General features: G+C 34.6%; 3 protein-coding genes across 3 annotated transcripts in view; all 3 read right to left on the reverse strand.

Annotated features, from left to right (window-relative positions):
• Window positions 1-1,880: 1,880 nt before the first annotated feature.
• mpv17l2 (MPV17 mitochondrial inner membrane protein like 2) lies at window positions 1,881-5,277 on the reverse strand. The gene is made up of 5 exons (XM_073849745.1): window positions 4,405-5,277; window positions 4,036-4,197; window positions 2,714-2,790; window positions 2,491-2,617; window positions 1,881-2,328 (listed from the first exon to the last, which is right to left on the reverse strand). The coding sequence occupies exons 1-5, from the start codon at window positions 4,592-4,594 to the stop codon at window positions 2,294-2,296; spliced, it is 591 nt and encodes a 196-aa protein (XP_073705846.1). The 5' UTR covers window positions 4,595-5,277; the 3' UTR covers window positions 1,881-2,293.
• A 995-nt stretch (window positions 5,278-6,272) lies between these two features.
• ifi30a (IFI30 lysosomal thiol reductase a) lies at window positions 6,273-9,159 on the reverse strand. The gene is made up of 7 exons (XM_073848990.1): window positions 8,980-9,159; window positions 8,461-8,643; window positions 7,695-7,769; window positions 7,500-7,589; window positions 6,814-6,966; window positions 6,666-6,734; window positions 6,273-6,577 (listed from the first exon to the last, which is right to left on the reverse strand). Exons 1-7 carry the CDS (start codon window positions 9,112-9,114, stop codon window positions 6,512-6,514), a joined length of 771 nt encoding a protein of 256 aa, XP_073705091.1. The 5' UTR covers window positions 9,115-9,159; the 3' UTR covers window positions 6,273-6,511.
• Window positions 9,160-14,893: 5,734 nt separating this feature from the next.
• The window catches only part of pik3r2 (phosphoinositide-3-kinase, regulatory subunit 2 (beta)), a 44,274-nt gene continuing 32,102 nt past the window's right edge, over window positions 14,894-27,065 (reverse strand). Inside the window, 6 exon segments of the mRNA XM_073848685.1 lie at window positions 14,894-19,757; window positions 23,875-24,048; window positions 24,190-24,261; window positions 25,194-25,370; window positions 25,472-25,614; window positions 25,703-25,828. Of these exon segments, the coding sequence (XP_073704786.1) occupies window positions 19,568-19,757; window positions 23,875-24,048; window positions 24,190-24,261; window positions 25,194-25,370; window positions 25,472-25,614; window positions 25,703-25,828 (882 nt within the window). The 3' untranslated portion in view covers window positions 14,894-19,567.

Below are 27,065 nucleotides of genomic sequence, written 5' to 3' on the forward strand. Positions count from 1 at the left end.
AACGACGATAAAAACAAGATTTTCCTCATTCTTCGCGAACTGTTGCCTAAGTACGTCGTCACTCACTACCCAGAATTAAAAACATTTCGTAAAATCACTAGTTAGCATTTAGTCAAAAAAAGAAAAGCTTACCATGAACTTTGATAAGTATCGGACTCCAGGCCATTGGCGCTGCCGAGGCTGAAGGTGGCCTTGCGGGTTGCGTTCTCTGAATCTCCCTGAGCCGACAGCCGACGGGACAGACGGGGAAGCTGGAGGACCCCTGAAAAGGTCCTCTTGACTGTACGGTGACTGGGCATGGATTTGGATCCGAGCAGGCCCTGCTGGGTTTCCCATTCTCTCTGAATAAAACAGTGACGGTAAATAACCAGCACCCATACATAATATCTGTCTTGCTGAAGAAAAAAAAAAAAAAAAAAAAAAAAAAAACGGCTAAAACCAGCCTAGGCTGGTCTTAGCTGGAAGTAGCTGGTTTAAGCTGGTCTCCCAGCCTGGTCAGGCTGGTTTTAGCTGGTGGTTTCCCAGCCTGACCAGCCTGGAAAAATGGCCAAAACCCCTCTAAAACCAGCCTGCCTCCTTGAAAAATGGCCAAAACCCCTCTAAAACCAGCCTGCCTCCCAGCTATGACCAGCTAAAACCAGCCTGGAAAAATGGCCAAAACCCCTCTAAAACCAGCCTGCCTCCCAGCTATGACCAGCTAAAACCAGCCTGACCAGCCTGGAAAAATGGCCAAAACCCCTCTAAAACCAGCCTGCCTCCCAGCTATGACCAGCTAAAACCAGCCTGGAAAAATGGCCAAAACCCCTCTAAAACCAGCCTGCCTCCTGGAAAAATGGCCAAAACCCCTCTAAAACCAGCCTGCCTCCCAGCTATGACCAGCCAACCAGCCTAGGCTGGTTTTAGCTGTTTTTTTCACCAGGGGAACAGCACGTAAAACAGTTGAAGGCTAATATTGACATAGAAGGTAACAACCTAATGATAATATATGATGTTAAATAGCCTAATAGAGGTATTTCCTTTTAGTTTATTTAAATAATATAGAAATGTTAGGGTGAACTTAAATGAATTGTTATAAATGGGTGATCTGCATAGTCACAGTGAATCTGTTGAGAATCAAACCAGACAGGATGACTGTGAGCTCTGATGAACTGATATAACCCACCTCTGATGTCCAGAAAGACTTCAAAGAAGAGCTTCTCTTCATGTTCTTCTAATCAGAGGCAACTCTGAAAACACACACTTCATGATAAACGACAATAAATCTATTCAGAAAGTAGAAACTCTTTTTTTTTTTTTCTTAAGGTGCCTGGATTTTTTTTTGACAAGACTATACAGTTAAATGATATAAAAATCATAAACTCTAAGCAACAGTCAATAAACAGGCCAAATTAATAATAATCAAAACAACTAGTTTAATGTACAAACATAATACTAACACTTACCACTAAAACTGAGAAGATCTGGCCAGATGTATTGTGTTTTTCTTCAAAAATATGTCATTTCACAAATTTAATTTTTTAAGCACATCTTCAATCCGTGAGAGCTGCACATTCTGGTCTCTTCCTAAAAAGGTTGTTTTCCAAGCCTGTAGCAAGTAACCTTTATAGCTCAAAAGCAAATGGTTTGTGAGAACATCCTGCCAAGACACCTGTGTTTTATCACAGTTTGGAAGCCCCTATGAAGACGAGCAGTGTCCTGTCACTCTCACTCAGCAGGTTTGTCCGTGCTGACTGCAGAGCAGCTCATGTGCTGTCAACAACTGTCACACACCACTGCAAGATGGATGCCTTGATAGATGAATAAAAGTACTCTTTTGGATTTGGATTCAACCTCAAAGTTCAAGTTCTCATGTTTACATATTAAATCTGACTCTAATTGACTCTCACACAAAAATAATTTTATTTTCTTCCATTAAATAATCAAATTCAAGTAGTTTTACATAATGACAAAGCAGAGATCAAAAGTTCTATCCAACAGATAAACACATTAATTAGGAAAAAATATACATGTAAAGGCAATTTATGATCATGATAGTAATTGTAACCATTCGTTTATAATTAACTTTTCGGTACTTTTTAAATTATCCAAAAACAATAAAAACAAAATGCCAGTGGAATGCAAAATGTGCATCATACCTGGCATTACTGGATAAAATTCTATTAACACTATTATGAAATTTTAAGAATGAAAAGTTGTCCATTAACAGTCTTGAATAATAAGATTTAATTTTTTTTTTCTTTTCGTGACTGTAGCTGTTTCAAATATTCTCTTTCTTCTGACATCCTCAGGCAGGTCACTCAGCTTCTTTTGTGGCCTCTACTTGGTCTCCTGGAAAAACACAAATGTCATTCATCACCTGTTACAAGAAAGCCTACACCCTGTAGAAGCGAGTGTCACATTGATTTTTATCTTGCCAGGAATTAAATAAACCCTTATCACTAAGACTATATTATTAATTAGATCATCTTTAAGTAATGCAAACTTTCTTACTGTGTTTGAGGTAGGAGAGATAAGTGTCCCATCCCAGGGTAATTATATTCACATAAAGGACACGAAACTTTGGTGGCAAGAAGTAGAAGTTTATCATCTGAGCTGCTGGCCAAACACACCAATCTGCCTAAAAAAAAAAGAAGTATGTTATTAAATGTTGTCAGCTATTAACATTTGGTTAAGTAAGGTTGAACGAAGGACAGATGTTATTGTTGCAACTTACCTTGTAAAACTCCCAGAATTTGTCTCTGAATTCTGCTTGTGCCTCAGATAATGTGTGACCCTCCATCATACCCATTCCTTCGTAAATAAATAAGCAGATGTAAAAAATTTCACATTATAAATTTTAAATATCACTATTATGGAAGCCTGTTTCCTGAATAAAAAAAATTTAAAGGTTATTGCGACTTTTTATCTCAAATTCTGACTTTTTTCTCACAATTACGAGTTTACATTTCACATTTCATTCTGACATTTTTCTCAGAATTGTGAGTTATAAAGTCCGAATTGCAAGATATAAACTCACAATTCTGAGAAATAAAGTCAGACACCTGACAAACTTGCAATTCTGACAGTTTTTTTCAGAGTTGCAAGTTTATATCTTTCAGTTTTGACTTTATAATCTAAGTGAATATCAATTCTGACTTTATTTCTCGCAATTCTGAGAAAAAGTGAAAATAGCGAGTTTATAAAGTCAGAATTGCAAGATATACAGTTCCCCCTCAAAATTTGACTTGCAGCTGCAAAAAAAAGTCAGAATTGCGATATAAACTTGCAATTGCGAGAAAAAAAGTCAGAATTGCGAAATAAAAATGTATTTGCAAGGAAAAAGTCAGAATCATGACTTTATAACTCAGAATTGCAAACTCATATCTCACAATTCTAACTTTATAACATTAATATAAAATTGCAAGTTATTAATTCAGAATTGTCAGATATAAACTTGCAATTCTGAGAACACTTTTCCCCCTCTAAATTGGACTTTAGTTTAAAAAAGTTTAAATTGCGAGATAACTTGCATTTGCAAGAAAAAAATGCTGCAATTCTGAGTTTATATCATGCTATTCTAGTGAAAAAAAAGTCAGAATTATGACTTTATAAATCACAATTCTTACTGTATAATTCTGAGAATAAAAGATTTTGATGTTTTGAAAGAAATCTCACCAAATCTGTATTTATTTAACTAAACAGATAATATTGTTAAATATTATTGCAATTAAAAACAACTGTTTTCATTTTTAATATATTTTAAAGTGTAGATTATTCTGTGATGGCAAAGCTGAATTTTCAGAAGCCATACTGTAGTTTTCAGTGTCACTATGGTTCAAAGTCAAAAGATGCTAAAAAGTTAAAATATATTTAATTAGAAAATGGTTTTAAAATGACAATTATTTCACACAATATTTTAACAACAGTAGCCATTTTGTACATATAAATATATATATTTTTAAAACTTACTACAAACTTTGACAGGTAAGGTTAGTGCATTTGTAAACATTCGGAGACTCTCAACTTTTTGAATGGAAATCAGCAGGAATATCTCACCTAGAAAGTACCAGGCCCCCAGTACTGGAGATGCGACCAGCTGATCAGTGATCACTTTCTTGCAGACATTATTAATGCCATTGCCTACAAAGTATTTGTCGAGCCACTGGTACCAATAGTGCATAAAAGGACCCATAGAGCATCCGACCGCAAACATACAACCTACAGGGGGCGTAACACCGCGAGAGTTAATAAATCTCGCGTTAACGTTACTTCTTATGACAGCAAATTCACACGATAACATTCGAAAATAAAAGATAAAAGTTTTATGTAATTACCCAAATAGCACAAAAATGAGCAAAAACATGAGCTAATTTATAACAAACCAAACTTTTGGTAAAATCAGTTGATCATTAGTTTTGCCGTCACCTGTACGCGACCAGTCACGTGTTCGGCCCGGTGTCCTCCGTATCTCTCGAGTCTGCTGGATCAAATCGCCCGCTGCCAGCATTCCTCCACAACTCACGGTGTTTGTCACAATGAGAAACCTGCCTCTGAAAAGCGGCTTCCAGTAACCGGCGATCCTTATGAGAAAGTCCTTACCCTGACGAGATATCATGTTTAGGCCGATTTCACGTAAATTCTTCTCAAGTTTCAAATCGATCAGTGTTTGACGACTTCATTCGCAACTTCAGTCCGTTTGCTCCAGGATAAATGCCATGGGATACGCTAAAACATATTTAAACGCTGAGAAGTGTTGCTAACTTAAAACTGAAAGAAAAGCATCTTCCTTAATACTCTCACACAGACAGATAAAACGTAAGAGTTGTTCCGTTATTCCCAAACTGTCCTTTTGCCTACGTTCAGTAGCAATTAGTTCTCCAACACATTCACATCTTTAGAGTTCATCCATATAACAAACGGAACCAAGAAGTCTTCAAGAGCCGGTGACGAGAGTCACACGCGTAATGGCGTTGCGCTCAAGAACATCAAGATTGCGTCAACACGCGCAGACGCCGCCACATCAGTTTGACCCGTCAATAATTTGCCTCGTTTGATAACAGATTACCTACTCATCATTTCTTGATTTTCGTGTGCTTCATTCTTACTTAAATAATACCCTTGCTTATTATTTTTTATATTAACGGTAGCTGTTATATTTGAAATCTCTGAAGTTTAGTATTTTGACTTCGTAGGTCAAAATAATGTGTAACAACTCGGGTTAATGATGAGCAAAAATGTGGACAGAAAAAACAGTCATAAAGGTCAATATTTGGAGATAAATAAGAATAAATACACAAATAAGCTTTTCATTGATGTATGGTTTGTTGGGATAGGACAATATAAAAAAAAAACTGGAATCTGAGGGTGAAAAACATCAAAATACTGAGAAAATCACCTTTAAAATTGTTCAAATTAAGTTCTTAGCAATACGTATTACTAATCAAAAATTACATTTTGATATATTTAGGGTAGGAAATATCACATAGTATTACAAAATATCTTGGAACATGATCTCTAATTAACATCCTAATGATTTTTGGCATAAAAGAAATTTTGACCCATAATTTTGGTTACTGCTACAAATATACCCATGCTACTTAAAGGAGTTCACTTTTAGAACAAAAATTTACAGATAATGTACTTAACCCCCTTGTCATCTAAGATGTTCATGTCTTTCTTTCTTCAGTTGTAAGGAAATTATGTTTTTGAGGAAAACATTTCAGGATTTCTCTCCATATAATGGACTTCTATGGTGCCCCCGAGTTTGAACTTCCAAAATGCAGCTTCAAATGGCTCTAAACGATCAAAGCCGAGGAAAGAAGGGTCTTATCTAGCAAAACGATCGGTTATTTTCTAATAAAAATTACAATTTATATACTGTGTAGAGATTAAAAAGTATACAAATTGTAAATGTTTTTAGAAAATAACCAATCGTTTTGCTAGATAAGACCCTTCTTCCTCGGCTGGGATCATTTAAAGCCCTTTGAAGCTGCATTTAAACTGCATTTTGGAAGTTCAAACTCGGGGCACCATAGAAGTCCATTATATGGAGAGAAATCCTGAAAGTTTTTCCTTAAAAACAATTTCTTTACGACTGAAGAAAGAAAGACATGAACATCTTGGATGACAAGGGGGTGAGTACATTAACTGTAACTGTTTGTTCTGGAAGCGAACTAATCCTTTAAGTTTTGTGGTCCAGGGTCACAAATGTAAAACCCCTGAGGAAGCATTTCTCTTGAGTAAAGTACACTTTAGCAATGCCTGTTTACTTAAATCATTAACACAACAATTAGTTAATGTGATGGAAATTGCTTTAATTTTGTATATAAAATGACGTAAAATGAGACTATAAAATATGGTTGTCACCAGTTGTAGTTTGCAGCAGAAACCAATGTTCAAAATGAGGTTTTCATGTACATACAAACAACAAAAAATTATTAAACTAAAAAAAAAAAAATTCTAATAAATTGCAGCATGTATTCCCTTATATTTCCATTCTTGACAAAAGTAGTGCTGTTATCACAGTGACTGATTAATTCATGCAGTAACTGTTGGTTTCCTTCTTCGACCCTTGACCACAAGCAGGTGGTTTGTCACCCTATATGAACACAAAGAATGAAAACATCATGTGACAGACTCTTTAGTGACAAGATAAAACTCTGCAATGATCAGGCCTGCGAACAAACCTTGTACAAGCTGCACACAAGAGTGAAGAGAGAACTCATCGCCTTATTCTGAAGATCATCACTGTGTTCCTGCAGGAACAAGATTTTGCCATTTAATTACCAGGACACATTAATTTTCCTTGTAAATTAAAAAAAAAAAAGTTCTTACTCCATTAATAGTTATCCAAGGCACATATTCATGAGGAGGTTTCAGAGCATTTGTTTTCAGAGCATTTTGATGCATTAGTTTATTCCCCTCATCTCCCTTCGCACACTTCATGACTGAATCCCACGTGGTTTCAGGAAAATACACTCCAAGACACTGAAATAAGAAGTACAGATTAGCATCACACTGCAACAGGGTTTACAATAAATAACCAATCAAACAAGAGCACGTAAATTAATGAAATTAATACTTTTATTTAGCAAGGAAGCTTTAAATTGATAAAGTGTTGATCAAGACATTTATAATGTTACAAAAGATTTCAGATCAATGCTGTTCTTCTGAACTTGCTATTCAACAAAAAAAAAAAACTGAAAAATTTCAACTCAGCTGTTTTCAACACAATACTTTTTTGAGCAGCAAATCAGAATATTAGAATGATTTCTAAAGGATCATGTGACTGGAATAATGATGCTAAAAATGTATCTTTGAAATCACAGGAATAAATTGCATTTTAAAATATATTCACATAGAGAATTATTTTAAATAGTAAAAACATTTAAAAGATGTTTCATAAAAAGTTTTTGCTGTACTTTGGCTTAAATAAATGCAGGCCGGGTGTGCACTGAATCAGGCTTCACAATAAAAAAAATAATAAAATAAGGGAAGGTAAAATAAAGATGACCACTTACAGGCTGGGCAGCTTTCAGCACATCTTCTCCAGACTCCATGCAGAAAATGACTTTAATAGCCTCCAGTCCTAATGTATTCAACAGGCAGGTCTGATAGAAATGTCAGAAATGTCTATAATTATTTCAGCTCTAAATAATATTAACATCAATCTGGTTTAAAATGCTTTAGAGGTGAAATAAATGGTAAAACCTCACCTCAATCAGGTTACCTAGACATTCATCCTCTCCATGCTGACAAGTATAAATGTACTTCCCTTGACTTTCTGTCTCCTATTACAAAAACAACATTTTAACATTTAATTAACTTATAATTTTTACTTTTACTGTGTTTCACAACGAGTCATCAATCAGCCATATTGGCAGCACTGAATGTAAACAATGTCACTGAACCAAATGAAACTTGCACATTTGCTAATTATTGCTGCTGAAAATGACCAATTATTGTCATGTTTTTGGCTGTACTAATCGGTCGGACCAGGAAAAACATTTGAAGTACTATAGACTGCCAAAAGTTATAACAAATTAAAGAGAAGAGTGTGAAAAACTGTCTGAGGAACAAAATGCGTTTGTGGTTGGCCAAACTGAACTAGAATTTCAAGAATCTTATCATTTCCTGTCAGGTAGGTGAAATATTAGGCTAATATCTTAATATTTTACCACATATTAGCTTTAGTTTGTCAAAAATTGCACCCTTAAGTCCTTTTCTATTTGATTTAACAGCTTCCACACGTTTTTTTCTGTGGTTTAGACAACATAAATTAGCAGTATATGGCCGCGCAAAACCATGAGGTAAGTGTGTTAATACTGATCACAAGGTGCGAATAAAAGTAATTATAATCTCGTTCACACTTTGTTAAGTGCAAATAGCGATAGATACTATCATAAAATGTGTAAATCGAAGTAATGTGATGTTTATACTGAGGTAAACCGTATGAGCAGAAGTTGAGGAGAGTAAATATACCTGTGCATTTCCATATGGAACCAGATCAATATTCATGATGTCCAGCAGCATAATGAAGGTTGGGACGAGCTGCATTACTAGAAACTCTCTGCATCCAGGACACAGAGACTCATAGTACAGGCTCACATTGACCTTGTCAGCGTTGGTCTTTGTTAGGTTGAAATTCGTGCATTGTTCCAGCACCTAAGAAGGAAGAAAATAAAGGGAAATGCTCAGTTTCGTTTAACTTACGCTACTCGGGCGTCTGCCCTCTTGTCTTGATGTCCAAAAAAAGCTGGGATTTCCCAGCATGAAACGAGAAGTGTAAAAAATACGTCAGGACAATTTGCATATCCATATTGAAATGTAGCCTAACGTAACGTTACCTAATGTAACTTCAAATGCTGTTTTACGTTTTCGTGCTGGTAAAATTATTAACAAAAGGGAATTACAATAAAACACGTCTAATCGTTTCATGTTAGGAAGTGCAACGACGCAGTCTTAAGTTTTGTTTTGATCTGTGATGCATGAGTCACTTACCCCACATTCGACTGCAATGTGTTTAGAGTCGCACCACTGTGAAGGAGGATATTTGCAGGAGTTCACAAACCTAGCGCTGCATTTGCTCAAAGAACACACGGCGAAGAGTAGCACAGAGAGTTTGTAGCCGAACATGATTCCAGTCCACCAGTTTACCTTGATGTGTGAATGGAAATCTGTGAGTGTCCTACATTTTAAACTTTCTTCCTACTGGAGCGGTGCTGCATTTTGATTGGTGTAGTTACGTGACATCACTAAAATCCGGCAAAACCTAGCACTGTAAATGCTTTTATTACGGCATTAAACATTATTGCCATATCACGAGGAAGACTGCACTGGGAACATAAACATAAACTGAATATAAACAAATTAACTACTACTAGCAACATTTAATCCCAGCAGTCAAAAGTTTTTGAAGATATGTTTAATAGTTTTAGTGCTTACCAAGCTTGCATTTATTAGATCATAAGTACAGCAAAAACAGAACATTTTTGAAAATATTTTTACTATTTAAAATGTCATTTAATACTGTGATCAAAGCTAAATTTTCAGCATCATTAGGCTACTCCAGTCACATGGTCCTTCAGAAATCATCCTAATATGCTGATTTGCTGCTCAAAAACTGCTGCGTTGATTAATAATTTCAGAACATCATTTATCCGAAAAAGAAAAATTTTGTAACATTATAAATGTATTTATCATCACTTTTGTTTAATTTAAACCATCCTTGCTAAAAAAAAAAAAAAAAAACATTAAATAAATAATAAATATACTGTCTCCAAGCATTTGAATGGTATAGTATTTAATGTTACAAAAGCTTTTTATTTCAGATAAATGCTGATCTTTGAAATGTACTCAACTTTATTAAATTATTGATGATAATAATAATAAAAAATGTTTCTTGAACAGCAAATCAGCTTATTAGAATGATTTCTGAAGGATCATGTGATGCTGAAGACTGGAGTAATGATGCTGAAAAACTAGCTTTGACCACAGGAATAAATTACATTTAAAAATATATTCAAATAGAAAAGTTATTTTAAATAGTAAAATTATTTCAAAATTGTACCGTTTTAGCTGTACTTTGGATCAAATAAATGTAAGCTTGGTGAGCAGAAGAGATTTCCCCTTTAAAAAAACATTACAAATCTTACTGTTCAAAGATTTGTGGCTGGTAGTGTACTTTTTGAGTTTTGAGTGAAGATTATCATACGAGTTGCATTTTACACAGTTTTTACCTATAAATGACAATGCATCGTCATGTTTTTGTGTGAACTTTATACTTGACTGATGTAAAGTCATATGAACAGAGCTGTTCATGTGCCAGTTATTCATGTCTGAGTCAAAGCTCCATAAAAAGAAACAATGTATTATATATGTATTTTACAGTAGTGGCAAAATTGTAGTAGCCAATAGCCACACAAAACCTAACTGACCCACATTATACAACTGTAGATTTAAAGTCACTACAAAATTCCAGTGTTTTTTTGTATGAAATATTGCAGTGTTTATTTTAAATGATTTATCTATGTACAATTTTTTATTTATTTGATCTTGCAGTGTTCAATTAAAAGATTAAACGGTATCTCTGCAGGATTTCAAAGCTCAAATTTAAGATTTTTAACTTTTTTTAAATGGATAGTTTACACAAAAATTAATATTATGTCTTTAATTACTAACCTTCATGTCGTTTCAAACTCGGAAGACCTTTGTTCATCTTCAGAACACAAATTAAGATATTTTTAAGAAATCCGAGAGCTCTCTGACTCTGCATAGACAGCAATGCAACTGAAACGTTCCCAGACCCAGAAAGGTAGTAAGGACATCGGTAAAACAGTCCATGTGACATCAGTGGTACACCCGCAATTTTACAGAGCTACGAGAATACCTTTTGTGTGCAAAGAAAACAAAAATAACAACTTTATTCAACAATTCTTCTCCTTCTCCAAATCACGTATTCCACCATTACCGAGAAAAGATGAACAAAGGTCTTACGCTTTTGGAACAACATGAGGGTGAGTAATTATTGACAATTTTCGATTACACTTTATTTTAAGGTGCCCTTGTTACAGTGTAGTTATACATTTAAGTACGTTTAAGGTTAGGATTAGTGTTTGGCTTAGGGTTACTTGCATGTAATTATGCATAATTAATTGTTATTATAATAGTAAGTACATGTAACAGGTGTAACAAGGACACCTTAAAATAAAGTGTTACCCAAATTAAATTTTTGGGTAAACTATTCCTTTAAGACCTGCACAAATAAAACCAATACCATATGAGTGGGGTAGGGCAATGTCTATGGTAACATATTAAACTGTGAAATAACTGTAAAAAAGCATTACAGTTTACAGTTCAGGTACAGGTTTTCACAAAAACAAGAAGTTTAATAAAATAATAAACTTCAAATTTTAGCCTTTAAAATTTTTTTAAGAAAATGGTATCAATTACTATATTAAATAAGTAACATCTAAATATGTTTTACTGTCTTATTTAGATGCATTATCTTCTTGTCGATCCACTAGTTCATATTTACAACTTTGCAGTGTAAAAATATGGGTTGATTTTCACATTGGTGTGAACAAAAACAGCAGACGGGCTTATTAAAAATACAAACTCATCTCTGCCAGCAGGTGGCAATTTTGGAACAGCTGAAATATTTAACTTATTCTTCAATGCGGAAGTAAGGATATGGGCAAGACCTCAGGTTCATTAGCTGCTATAGGGAAATAACCTGAAGGATAACAATGTGCAGTAAACGCTAAAACTGTTTGCACTACAAACCAGTGGGCTCATAATTAAGGTATTGCAAATTTGTGCGTCTTACCATATTTGAATATATCAAGCAGCAAAACGAGCTGTTTTGTACAGCTTTTAATTAAGTTTTTTTTTTTTTTTCACAAATTTTGTATGTATGCAAATCAAATGGTATAATATCCAAGGTGCACATTTCTAGTAACTGTGCAGTTAATTCTCATATTGTATTTTCAGAAAGTTTTGGAATATTTGGCCTCTCCCCAAATTTGTCACTACCAAAACACAGTAATAATAATTTAATAAGAAGGGTTATATTGACCTATTAAGATTATGCTTGCATCTTTCTTGTAAATATATAATATTCAGAGGTAAATCATTAATAATAACAATATTTCAAGTGTGATTAATGAGAATTTTGAATCCAATTTTTCTTTGTAAAAGGCAAAAGGTTGATCATACTGATTTCAAAGTTAAGGATTAATTAGTTTAAATATATATTGAACCAAACACTATCATAACATCTTGGTTGATAATTCAGTTATTTTTGACAAAACATCCCATGTTTCGGTAGTGACAACGTTTTGGTAGGGACCAAATCACATTCAAGAATTTTAACTTGCATTCTAAAACACTACTAAAACATACCGAAAAACTAAAAATGTGCTTAATTGTACTAAAATTTAGTTTATCCTTTATTTTTGGGGGAAATAATGTGTTCTTTTTGTCACTACAGAAACAATGACATGTTTTAGTTGTGACAATTCTTCTCAATTCTGAGGGAAAAAAAAAGTCAGAATTGTGAAATACTAATTTGAAAGTAACATAAAAATCTTAAGTTTATACCTCACAATTCTGAGTTCATACACTACCAGTCAAAAGTTGTTGAACAGTATGATTTTTTTTTATGTTTTTTTTTTTTTTTTTTTTTATAAAGAAGTCTCTTTTGCTCACCAAGCCTGCATTTATTTTATGGGATAACACCCAAAAAACAGGTGGTGTTTCGGTAGTGACAATTTTAGATACTTTTGAACCTAGCTCAAGGATGGTAAACTTTCTTTGTATCATTTTAATTTTAAATTTTATACAACTAAATTTAAGACTTTTTAAGGACCAGCGGAAACACTGATTCAAGTTATCAAGCACACACAGGTGCTTGATAATAATAAAAAAGATTATTTCTTGATGTCCAAGTGAGCACATTTTCAATTTATAATTCTTCACTAGCTACAACTGTGAAATAACACAATATAACACACACCTGTACTAACTTGTTTTTTCAAGGCATGTGGGTTGTTTCATTTGACTATGCAATCGATGAAAATTCCCCTTCACTGGGGAAAATAGTATTTCATGAACAGACCGAACAAGGAACAATAACTTGATATATGCGTCAAACATCAGATATTCTTAGAAACGGCAACATATTTGGCAGCATATTTAAAAATATAAAACCACGCTGTTCCAGTTGCTGGTCAAACAATGAAACATTCTCTAGGTTGTCACTATATTTTTCCACTCCCAGGTAATGTAATGCAAGGACACACGCCAGTTTGTTAAAAGACATATGACATAACAAGCTTCTAGGTCACGGTACTTCCTGCTGCTTCAGCATGATATCGCTGTAAAAGCAACAGTTGTTTCGGATCACATCACGCATCACAAGATCCAACTGATGACGCCAGACACGAAGGTGCAATAGACTCAATATCTTTTTATTGTCTTAAAAATAATTCCATCTACCTATTAAAGAGCCATATCTCTGTAATGCTTTTGTGTACCTGTTCGAGAGACAAACAACACTGATGCAAACTGTACACTGAAAAATCTGCACCCAAAAACAGATTGGAGAGAACAGAAGTTGTAAAAGAAAATCAAAGTATGTACATAAAGTTTGTGCACACACACATCCAGTAGAAACGTACTGGGTAACAAAACAGTGCTCCCTGTCCTCCATGTCTAATGGCACTTTGGTGTGCATTATCTTCAACAGACTACTCCACACACTAAGGGGAAACGAAACAGAAAGGTATCATTTAGTTCAAAGAGGTAAAGGATAATTAGTGGTTATGTATGAAAGCTTTTTCCACCGTGGGATAAAAATATAAAAAAACAATTACAGGTTTTTCTCTCACAATTCTGATGTCAGAAATGTGAGATACTAATTTGAAATTAACGTTTTATTCATCTTAAGTTTATACCTCACAATTCTGACTTTTCTGAGAGAATTCTGAGGAAACAAAAGTCAGATTTTCAATATTTCAACTTATAAAGATGTCAGTCAAAAGTTTTTGAACAGTACGATTTTTAATGTTTTTAAAAAAAGTATCTTCTGCTCACCAAGCCTGCATTTATTTGATTCATAGAATAGCAAAAACAGTACAATTTAAATATTTTTACTATTTAAAATAACTGTTTTCTATTTGAATATATTTTAAAATGTCATTTATTACTGTGATTTCAAAGCTGAATTTTTAGCATCATTACTTCGGTCAGATGATCCTTCAGAAATCATTCTAATATTCTGATTTGCTGCTCAAAAAAATATTATTATTATTATTATGTTGAAAACAGTGGAGTAAAATTTTTCCAGGTTTCTTTGAAGTTCAGAAGAACAGCATTTATCTAAAATAGAAATCTTTTGGAACATTATAAATGTCTTTATCACTTTTGATCAATTTAAAGCATCCTTGCTAAATAAAAGGATGCATTTCTGTAATGTAAATGCTGATCTTTGAATCTTTCTATTCATCGAAGAATACTGAAAACTGTTTTAAATATTGATAATAATATTAATCATTTAAAAAAATGTTTCTTGAACAGTAAATCTGCATATTAGAACGATTTCTGAAGGATCATGTGACTGGAGTAATGATGCTAAAAATTCAGTTTTGATCACAGAAATAAATTCTATTTTAAAATATATTCAAATAGAAAGCAGTTATTCTAAATAGCTAAAATATTGCACAATATTACTGCTTTTTCTGTATTTTGGATCAAATAAATGCAGGCTTGGTGAGCAGAAAAAGACTTCTTACTGTTCAAAAACTTTTGACTGTTAATTTTCTCTCAATTGTTGAAACTTTTTATCTTACAATTCTTAGTTTTTCCTCACAATCACAAGTTTATGTATCACAAGTCTGACTTTACATCTCACAATTAAAAAAAAAGACAGATTTGTGACATATAGACTAAGCTTCCATAGTTATGTCATAACCACTATGCATGAAAAATGCATTTCATACTACTAAAGGTATCATAGAACAAAAACATAAGTCTATTAAACATTTGGCCCTGCTGTATCTTACTTTTCAGTGTATATCTTGTCGTAGAAAGACGGAAGAGGAAAAAAGAACTGCTAATTTTAGTTCATGGTCTGACTGAGACCATAGGAGGAAGTTAGAATTCAGTCTATAATTCTTATAACCTTTACTTCTAGACTTTTATTATTCTATGTAACTTGAAACTTAAAAAAAAATGAAGGTAGCTGCTGCAAGGTCACAGCTGCAAGACTGTATTAAACTTGTTTGTATTCAGAAGAGAATATGATGTGAGGTGAGGGAGCACTGTTTCAAAAAGAGAACAAAGAATGAAAACAAAATCTTCAAGTTTAAAACAACAGAGGCACAAAAAAAGACAAGAAACCCCGTCTAACAGACTCCTTTCAGGGCCAGACAGAGCATGTCTGAAAATACATCTTCTATTTGGTTAATTAGATACTGTAAACATTTGTAACTGTACTGAATGGAAGAGAGATATTCAAGCTAGCTTATCTTTGAATCCGTAAGGTCATTACTTACAATGAGAAAACAAAACATCGACATACAATTAGTCTCTCTTTAAAAAGGAGTTAAAGGAAAAAAAACGTCAAAGAACAGACCCGGTTCGATCATAACACACTGACTCTACAGGCCTGTAACTAAAATGTGTACCTAAGCTATTTCGGTTGCTCATAAAAGCTGTCAAGCTTCATTAATTGTCACTCATCATCACCTCAAGATGTGCTTGTATAGTGCATTTAGAGGCTTTTTCTCCACTGCTTTATCTCACACCAACTCGTCACATCTGGCTCATTCTCTGTGCTCTCAATGACCCGACGACAGTCGGTCAGAACATTCAAGACATCATAACCAGTGTCTCTGTTCTCGCCCAACTCCACACCATCATAGCAAAACAACTTCATCCTATCGATATGACAAAACAAACCGAACAAACAAGCTTATGAAACAAAAGCCTGCCTCACTTTAATGTCTGTGGCAGATTTAAAAACAAAAATGAATCAATCTAAAAGGAGGATGTCAAAAGCAAAAGCTTTTAAATCGACTAGCTTTCTAGAAAAAAAAAAACAGATGTGGTGTATTTCAGTTAAAATGTAGCCTTATTAAAAAAGCCTGTTTATACCAAGAAGAATTCCATGACTGGAACAAAATAAAGTCAGATTTGTACATTAAAGGAGTAGTTCTCTTTCAGAACAAAAATTAGCAGATAATGTACTCACCCCCTTGTCATCCAAGATGTTTATGTCTTTCTTTCTTCAGTTGTAAGGAAATTATGTTTTTTGAGGAAAACATTTCAGGATTTCTCTCCATATAATGGACTTCTATGGTGCCCCCGAGTTTGAACTTCCAAAATGCAGCTTCAAAGGGCTCTAAACGACCACAGCTGAGGAAAAAGGGTCTTATCTAGCAAAACGATGGGTTATTTTCTAAAACAAAATGACAATTTATATACTTTTTAACCTCAAATGCTTGTCTTGTCTAGCTCTGCAAGACGAGCGTTTGAGATTAAAAAGTATACAAGTTGCAAATGTTTTTAGAAAATAACTGATCGTTTCACTAGATAAGACCCTTCTTTCTTGGCTGGGATCGTTTAGAGCCCTTTGAAGCTGCATTAAAACTGCATTTTGGAAGTTCAAACTCGGGGGCACCATAGAAGTCCATTATATGGAGAGAATCCTAATATGTTTGCCTTAAAAAACAATTTCTTTACGACTGAAGAAAGAAACACAAGGGGGTGAGTACATCATCTGTAAATTTTTGTTCTGAAAGTGAACTACTCCTTTAAATTTCTCTGTTTAGACCAATGTGTAAAAAAAAATGGCACAAATGCTGAATGAAAATGCAATTTCTCTCCCTGACAGTAGATGGCGTTTATGGAAATGCAAGAAAAAAAACCTGCTGTGCTTCAGACACTACTGTCTGTAAGTGCGAAATCATAAAACAAATGTTTTATGTAACAAGAGCGGCTCTAGGCATGTAACTAAAAAGCCTGAATCTTATTGGTTGGTTAACTTTCTTCGCAGTGTGATAGAAAAGAAATACAGTTCACAGAAAAAGCACAATTCTGTTATCATTTACTCACCGTGTTGTTTTAAACATGTATGAGTTTCTTTCTTCTGTTGAACACAAAAGAAGATATTTCAAAAAATAGTTAGAAACCAATCAGCGGTAGCTATTCAACTCCTATAGTATGGAAAAAACACCACGGAAGTCAATGGCTACTAGCAAATGTTTGGTTACAAACATTCTTCAAAATATATTCTTTAGTGTTCAACAGAAGAAATGTACACATGTTTGGAACAACAGGGTGAGTAAATGATGATTTCATTTTGGGTGAACTATCCCTTTAAGAAAACCAATTTGAAAAAAAAAAAGTGTCACACTGATGACATGCAAATGTTCGTTATCAGCTGTTTAATCAAAAATAAAATGTTTATCGCACCGAATTTTCATCTTGGTGTAAACAGGCTTATACATTAACCTTGTAAAACGGCTGAAATGTTGTTAAAAGGTACCTCAAATAAACTGACATCCATGAAAGTGCATACTGATTAAGACCAAACCTCATTAAAAGCTTCAAAGCTAATGTTAAACATTGCAAATAAGAGGTCCTTTCATTTATCGTAGTCTTCTCTATCTTGATACTCACAATAGACCTGTGAATAGAAAGCGTTTTATTTGTCAAAAGTTTTTGAACAGTAAGATTGAATGTTTTTTTTTTTTTTTAAAGAAATCTCTTCTGTTCACCAAGTCTGAATTTATTTGATCCAAATTACAGGAAAAACAATAACATTCTGAAGTATTTTTACCATTTAGAAAACATAACTGTTTTCTATTTTAATATATTTTAAATTTTAATTTATTCCTGTGATTACTCCAGTCACATGATCCTTCAGAAATCATTCTAATATTCTGATTTGCTATTAAACATTTATTATGTTGAAAACAGCTGAGTTGACTTTTTCAGGTTTCTTTAATGAAGAACAGCATTTATCGGACATTGTAATCTTTCGTAACATTTTAAATGTCTTAACATCATCACTTTTGATTATTTTAAAGCATCCTTATTAGATAAAAGTATTAATAATTGACTCAGTTATTTTAAAGCAGTTATTTTAAATAGTACAAATATTTCACTATATTACTTTTGCTGTATTTTGGATCAAATAAATGCAGGCTTGGTAAGCAGAAGCATTAAAAATCTTACTGTTCAAAAACTTTTGACTGGTAGTATGTGACAGAATGCGTTTGATGCGATGATCCTCCATTTTTCAATAAAAAAGTGTGTAGTTGTGCTTTGAAATCATTTTATATAATATAGCACTTGCCTAACTTGTTTGTAGGGCTCAAGAAGTGTATATCTATCTATGGAAGTGAAGCATTCTGTACTGCCCCAATCACAGGAAAGCTCCTCCAGGACACATGGGCAGAAGGCACTTTTAAACCACTTCCTCTCCAAGTATGTCTTTAATTATTGATTCTTAGTAAGCAAACATAAAATTGCTATCTGGTTCTTGCTTGATCACTCAATAAAAATATATGCGTTTTTTTTATCCAGCTGACTGTATGATGTACAGAACAACGTAGCAAAGCCGAGGTCACAGGATGAAACACTAAGGGGTGTACAGTTACAAAACACCACCAACCAACATTAGGACTCATTTCCTGTTCCAAACATAACATATTCCACCTGATAATTTCTTCAGAAATCTATAATCCTATCACAAGAGGGTTTTCCGTTCTGTTTTTGAATAACCTGCTTTGCCCCGTAAAAACCTTCCTAAGCGAGTGGAAGCTCCTGTGCGCTTTGTTGCTTTGGGATCACCTTTGTTCTGCTCTGGATCTTAACAGTTCGCTATAGCTATGCATCATTCTCACGTTACAAGAGTCAAAAATAAAGCACCAGGAAGCACCAATACCAGCCCGCAGAAACCATTAAGATGCCAGACTTCCAACTCTGTGGCGTAACATCTCGGAGAAAAGTACACGATTGTTGATGGCTATTTATTCTGACCATGACGACTAGCTTTTAAGAGGCAGATTAGAAGCTAAAAGGACTTCAGTGTCCCTCTGATATATAAAAAAGAAAGGTTTGTTTCACATCTTCTATAGGACAACTCACATAAAGAGGAATCTATTCAAATGGTTGGCAGAAGCGAACTACCAAACAAATACACAGTGACATAACAGCTAAAAGATTGATTATCAACAGCTGCAACTTTCGGTTAATTCCTCGTCTCGTGTCCTCATCGAAAATATCCCAGGACTAGTTCGAGCTTTTATGGAATCGTGTGACACTTTCCTCTCCTTACTTTCTCCTCTCTCGTGTGTTGGGACAACAAATACAGAGTAGCTGTGATCTCACCGTAATTACTGCAGCTGATACGGAAAACTATGGGCTTACAAAAAAAGCTGTACGTTTACTTACGATAATATACTGTGCTTATCTGTTCTCTACGATAAACATAAAAGTTGGGTGTTAGTATAGTTTGCTCTGTATAATGTGCTTAATCATGCTTTATATGCGTGTCCTGGGCCGTCTCGTGTCGCGGTGCTCATCTGGGCTGCTGTGCGAGGACCGGGTAGGCCAGGGTTACATTCAGTGAGTCGTTGTGCTGGACCAGAGAGATGTGTTTGTAGTGCAGGACCAAGTCTTTCAAGGAACCGTAAAGGTTGTAGGGCTCAGCAAATCCAAAGCCTGTGGCCGTCTTGTAAACCACACAATGTTTGACCTCTCCATCCACACTGTTGGAAAAAGAAGAAGGTGTGTTAAGCGACTGAGATATTAAAGGGGTCACTGGATGCAAAATTCACTTTTACATGTTGTTTGAACATTATACAGTCAAGCCCGAAATTATTCATATTTAATTATTCATCAAAGATAATAAGACGATGTATCATTGTGGAAAAAAATATTTCTCAGCTTTTATTTACATTTGAACAAAAAGTGGCATGTCCAAAATTATTCATACCCTTTGCAAACTGTCACAGTCTATGGGAAAATCCAAAGTTATATACCATTCCAAATAGTCCAATCTGTTCTAAAGCATCCTAATTACCCTGATTCATTGGGAACAGCTGTTTTAATCAACCCAACAGGTGAAAAACAAGCTCTCTGCTGTTGGTTTGTGGACAGTCATGGCTAAGACAAAGGAGCTCACAAGTCAGGAAAGGGCTGTAAGACCATATCTAAATGTTTTGAAATTCCAGTGGCTACAGTGCAAAGTATTATTAAAAAATACAAGACGTTCCACACTGTGAAAAATCTCAGAGACGTGGTCGGAAGCCAAAAGCGACACCTGTGCTGGCCAGGAGGATAGTGAGAGAGGTAAAAAAAGAATCCAAGGATCACCACCAAGGCCATCCTGATGAATCTGGGCTCTGCTGGTGGCAACATCTCAAGGCAGACAGTTCAACAGACACTGCACACCGCTGGGTTTCACAGACGCAGACCAAGGAGGACACCACTTCTCCAGATAAGGCACACAAAAGCTCGCTTGGCCTTTGCAAATGCTCATCTGGACATTGGTGTCATTTCTAATCAAAAAAACTTGCTGGTTGAATAAAAGTAACTAAGTCAGAATTTGCCAGGGGTATGAATAATTTCAGGCTTGACTGTATGTGTTAGCGGTGTGTACACACAACCACACTATAATGATAAAATGTCTCCTAAGCGATAGAGGTATTCTGTTGTTGAATGTAATAATGCACATAGCAGTTGTCATTTAATCCCAACATCTGAGCCGCTGAAGATTACTTTCGTTTTTGAAGGGAATGCACCTCCTGATCTGCCTAAATGTGTCTATGTTCATGCGAATCATTCGTGATCCAGCTTCACCAACAGAAGAAGTGAGTATAAGGGTTTTTTATGAATCTTTGCAAATCGCCTTTTCGAATAATGTGCTAGTTAACAAGTTTTGCAGCTAAATGCGGCTTAAGCTGGGTATACACCACAAGACAATCGGGCTGATTTTGGGCTGATTTCTCTCCTTCCAACCATCCGAGGTAATGTCCGATTATCTTGGTGGTTCTAAAGGTTATCTTATCAGATTTTCCTGTGGTGTGAGGTGTGTTAAGAATGACTGAATCTGCTCGGACATACGTCGGAGGCACCCCGATCGCAAATCATAAATAGTCAACAGCCTAAAGTTTACAGTCTCTCAGAGAACGGCTCGTCACCCCATAAAGGGTGTTGTTTTACACTACCATTGAGAAATTTTAACCGAAGTATGTTACAGACTTTTCATTAATACCCTAAAGAATCTTATCAACATGGCCATCGGATGACCCCTTTAAGGAAGTGCAGGGCACAGTTTGAGAAGAAAACTGACCTCTATTCTAGTTGCAATTCCTTTTAACACTTCTGGTTCCTTAATGCCTCCATTAAGGAGTCTTTCTTAATGAGTACTTTTAAGGAATCAATATTTAGAAAAAGGAACTGATTTTTTTTTTTTTTACTCAAATTTAATAGTTTTGAAGACCTGCACAAATAAAATATGCATCGAGCACCGACATGGAAGAGAAGAAATTGTGAATGAAATCATTATTTTTGTTTTCAATGTGCACGAAAAAGCTTTTTTTTGAGGGTGAGTAATTAATGACAGAATTTTAATTTTTGGTTGAACTACCCCTTTAAGACTTGTTTTATTCACTATATAGATAGGTATTGAAATTGGTTTGTACTAATAGATCAATACAACAATATATAAAATGGTCTGTAGTAATATATCAATATACATTCAAGGTTGATCAATACTGAACTTTGCTGATAATGTGTTTGAAGTATAAAAAGGCAATAAAAAACTAGTAACTAAAACTAGCAGAATCTAAATACTGAATGTGTTAAATACTGTTTTTAATCTTTCCTTCCTGTGATGGGGCGGCCCAGAGAGAAGCTAAAAGAATTTATGCTGAACTAAATGCCAGATACAATTTATTGTGTAACTAAAATACCAATAACATCCTGAAAAAGCTTCAAAGCTCTGAATTATAAACAAGCCCAAAATGCAATGGGATTTGAAGCAAGCTGCTCATTTAAAAAGATGAGTAATCATTGATTGTGAGCTGTTCTGAAAGCATTAGCCTGTAGAATGCACATTCTGACTTTGAAATGTGTAGCACTCACATTTATTTAATTCAGTCAATGCTTTCGAAAGTTGAACAATCATATAAGGACATTGTGATTCCTGTTTTCCATCCCCAAATGTATCCACTTAAAATGATAGTTATGACCCTGGACCAGAAAACCAGTCCAGGGTTCTTACACCTTTTCCAAAGTAAAATTCAAGCACTTTTCAAGCACTTTCAAGGTACATTTTCAAGATTTTCCAGCACTGTGGCAAATTACATATTCACATACATGAGTTATAAATTTTAAATCAAATGTTATTGTGCTATTAAAAAACAACTGTCTAGATTGCATATAACATTGCCCCATATAAATAGTCAACATTCAATATACAAATTATATAATTTAAAATATATAATTTATATAATTTACTGAGTATCTGTAGTATTTTAAAAATAAAATTTAAAGGCTTTTTAAGACCTGCACAAATAAAAGTAATACTGTATGAGTGGAGTAGGGCAATGTCTATGGTAATACATTAATGACTGCTATAAAATGACTGTAAAAAAATATGATAAACTAAAATTATAAAACTTGAAAACTTTCTAAAACTTGAAGGATTTTCACAAATACATTTCACATTCCAGCCTAAAAGTACTAAAAGGTAGTCAAAAAGACACTATAAAATTAATAATAAAATTTAACTGGCCCAAATGAAAAAAGACCATATTTTAAACATTGAAAATATTTTTGATTGACATTTAGACTCCTACCTGATTTCCTATTCACAAATATCAAGGTATTTTTTTTCACTATTTTCACAGTGTATTACAGAATTTTTAAATATCAATTTTGCGCAGCAAGAAAGACCGGCAGATCACACTACAGCCTCACGTGCACACTCGAGCGGAGCTGTTTTTTTCTTTTCTTTCTTTTACATATTATAAGCATAACAAAAAATAACTATTAAGTATGAAAGCGAATTAATATGAAACCGATGCAACTGCATATTCAAGCACTTTCAAGCACTTCATCCAAAATCCAAGCATTTTTCAAACCTTGAAAACACTACATTAAAATTCAAGCATTTTCAAGGAATTCAAGCACCCGTACGAACCCTGCCAGTCTTAAGTGGCACGGGTATATTTGTAGCAATAGCCACAAATACATTGTATGGGTCAAAATGATCAAATTTATTTTTTTTATGCCAAAAATCACTGGTATATTAAGTAAAAATCATGTTCCATGAAGATATGTAGTAAATTTCCTAGCACACTTCATTTTTGATTAGTAAGATGTACTGCTAACAATTTTTTAGAAAACTTTAAAGACGATTTCCTCAATATTTAGATTTTTTTTGCACCCTCAGATTCTAGATTTTCAGATTTTGTATCTCGGCCAAATATGGTCCTATCCTAACAAACCGTACACTAACAGAAAGCTTAGTCAGTCAGCTTTCAGATAATGTATAAATCTCAATAAAAAAAAAAAAAATGTTTTTTGGATCAAATTTGATCAAACTGACTTAACAGCTGGTTTTGCTGCTTGATATTGCAAATTGGTGTGTCTTATCATATTATTTTAATTGTATTATCTTAATTATGAGCACACTGGTTTGTAGTTTTTATTTTTACAGTTTACTGCACGTTGTTGTTATTCTTGTTAGTTTCCTATAGCGGATAATGAACCGGAAGTCTCAACCATAGGCTTAGTTCCACGTTGAAGAAAAAGGTGGATATCTGCAGCAAATGTGATATTGGATGCGGTGAATAGAGCAGAGCTTCAGTAACTTACACTACAGAGCAGGCGAAAGAGCCCTTCTGGGTCTGGCTCTCTCTGATGAGGAAGGTGCCGTCTCGTTTGCCTCTCAGGAGATCCTCCGCATATGTGCGCTTGATGTCCCCAACGTACCAGGTACACTCGTCGTGATGTGCTTGATCGTCATCGTCATCCAATAGAGAATAGAAGCTGAAATTTATAAATGGAATGATTATTTTTTTGTTTTATATTTGATGTATCCCTAAAGGACTAATGTACCTTGGTCTGTCGTCATACAAATTCAGGTTCTATTTGCATATAGTATCTAAAGACAAGCTGAACAGAACTTACTACTCTGATTCGTTCTTTATACCCAGCCAGTCGTTGATCTTACTTTGTTTGGTGCCTTTCTGAGTCAACCATCTGCAAAGACAATATCAGTGCTGTTAACATTAGCAGTGGTTTCCTATGAATAAATAACCAGAGTGCAGTTTCCTGCCATGATTAGCTGAATCTATAGTATGACTATAACAGAAATTTTATTGCAAGCTTGCAGTAATGCACGTGTACTGCAAAATAATGTCAAGCCAATCTTTTTATATAGTTTTCTTTACTAATGTCACTCCACAGTGGGAAAACTAACTGGCAAAGTCCAGTTCACATACATTATTAATAACTAATCACTTACAAACTTACAAACTCACACGTTATTATCAGTTTCATGAATCTACAATACCATTCAAAAGTTTTTGAACAGTAAGATTTTTAATATTTTTTCAAGTCTCTTCTGCTCACCAAGCCTGCATTTGAAAAAAACTGTACAATTTTGAAATATTTTTACTGTTTAAAATAACTTTTATTTTTGAATATATTTTAAAATGTAATTTAGCTGTATTAGTAGCATCATTACTCCAGTCACATGATCCTTTAGAAATCATTATAATATTTTGATCAATTTGAAGCATCCTTACTAAAAAAAATAATTTCTATAATTTCTTTGTCAAAAAAAAAAAAAATCCAAGCTTTTGAATGGTATAGTGTATAATGTTACAAAAGCTTTTTATTTAAGATAAATGCTGATCTTTGGATCTTTCTATTCATCAATAAATTCTGAAAAATAAAATGTACTCAACTGTTTTAAATATTAATAATAATAAATAAAATGTTTCTTTAACAGCAAATCAGCATATTAGAGTGATTTCTGAAGGATCACGTGACACTGAAGACCGAAGTAATGACTGCTGAAAATTCACCTTTCCGTTAAAGGAAACAAATCAGTTTTGTAAATAAATATATTTTAATTTTAATCAAAATTGTTACATTTTAAACCAAATCGGTAACACAAGCGTTCTTACACAAGGTATTGGTCCCTCAGCTTCCTCAGCTGTATGAGGTCTGGTTTCAAGCTGTTCATCCTCTTGTCTATCTCTCGATTGTCTGTAGCTTGTCGCTTCAAGTCCAGCTCCAACTTGCTCTTGCTGTCATGAATCTCTGTCACTCTGGATTTCAGCTTCTCAGAGTTGCTCTGAATTCTGAATAGACAGTAAAATATTTCCCACTCATATCTAAGCTGAAACATGGGACACTTCTTTATCATTATAGAGTTCTGACATGCAACTAAAAACAAGAGTACCTCTCAATCTCCTTGTCATTGCCTTCTCTGCGAAACTTCTCAATGCTTTCCCTGCTGAGTCGCTCCTGTGTCTCGCACTGCTCCTCAAAGATCTTGATGGTCTCATTAAAGGCCTCTATGGCTGTTCGTTTCATCTGCAGCTCCTAAGAGAGATTGTACAGACCATCCCCATTAGTGACTCTGTTAATTAGATCCCAATGCATTTGAAGGGGAGATGAAATGCAGCCTTACTTGTGATGTGCGGGTGTATTCTTCATACAGTACGTCATATTCACGACTCTTCTCCTGATACTGCTCGTGATAAACCTTCAGCTGCTCTCCTACCGCCTCGATACTGTCTTCTTTCACCACCTGATCCTGCAGAGCACAAGAAGGTGTGTTCAGAAACCTTATTCACGCAAAATAAAATTCAGTATTTCCTCATCCTCGAATCGATTAGAGACAAGCAAAGCTGTATATACACTATATTGCCAAAAGTATTGGCCCCCTTCTAATAAAAAGATCTGATTACTTCAGTAATTTCCACGAGTACAAATCTTAATGTTTAAACTAGTGGTGGGCCGTTATCGGCGTTAACGTGCTGCGTTAACGTGAGACTCTTATCGGGCGATAAAAAAAATATCGCCGTTAATCTATTCTCAAAGTTGGGTTGGGAGCTGGGTCTAAACTACGCAAGATATGATGACTTTCACCTTGATATTTTAGCACGGATGACATATACCTAGTCGAATTGCACTGTAGGGGGCGAGAACGAGTCTTCAACTTCTGTGAAATTACCACATCAAATGAGACGCGCAAACATGAATGCAGTTATGAAGCCGCTTCAGGGCAGGTGCGTTGCTAGACCCTTTTTACTGGGGCACGTGAGTTATAATTTACTTTGATAGTCCCGAAATAAAAACATTAAACTATATGCAACAACTAAATTGACGCTTCTAAAAGCAACGCAGTTTAACCCAAGACTATGCACGCAGATATCCATGCCGGTGCACGTCGTGCAGCCTTTTGCGCAGAAGTACTTGGTTACACAAGTTTGTATAGGTAATTATGTTGTAAATGCAATTGTCAAGCAGTTTGTGATGCATTTTGGAAACCGGAGATGAGCGCCTGATCTAATGCGCCACCTGGCCCGATCTCGAAGACTTACTTTTAGTCATTATTTGGGTAGCACACATATTCTGAATGCCTTCAGCAGAATTCAAATTAGCCATTTTAATCTAGATTAATTCCAAGATTTAATCTAGATTAATCTAGATTAAAAAAATTAATCTATGCCCACCCCTAGTTTAAACACGTAATGATATTTTAGGGAATTGTGTGCTTCTAATTTTATAGCAACAGTTTGGACAGGACCCTTTCTATTCTAACCTGACAATCCTTTTGTGTATAAGGCAAGGTTCCTAGAGAAATTATTGATATTTATTGATGTAAGAATCCTGAATTATTTTGGTTGTCTGAAGGGGATATGTTGGGCTGGTTGTTTGGTAATGACTGGTTTAGTGTGGCAACATTTGTAGAGAAAGCTTGGACTTTAAGGCAAAGAACGCTCTACCCCAAGATATAATGATATTGTTTATAATGGTATATGGTCATC

This window comes from Garra rufa, chromosome 10 (genome assembly GCF_049309525.1).
Source record: "Garra rufa chromosome 10, GarRuf1.0, whole genome shotgun sequence".
NCBI lineage: Eukaryota > Metazoa > Chordata > Actinopteri > Cypriniformes > Cyprinidae > Garra > Garra rufa.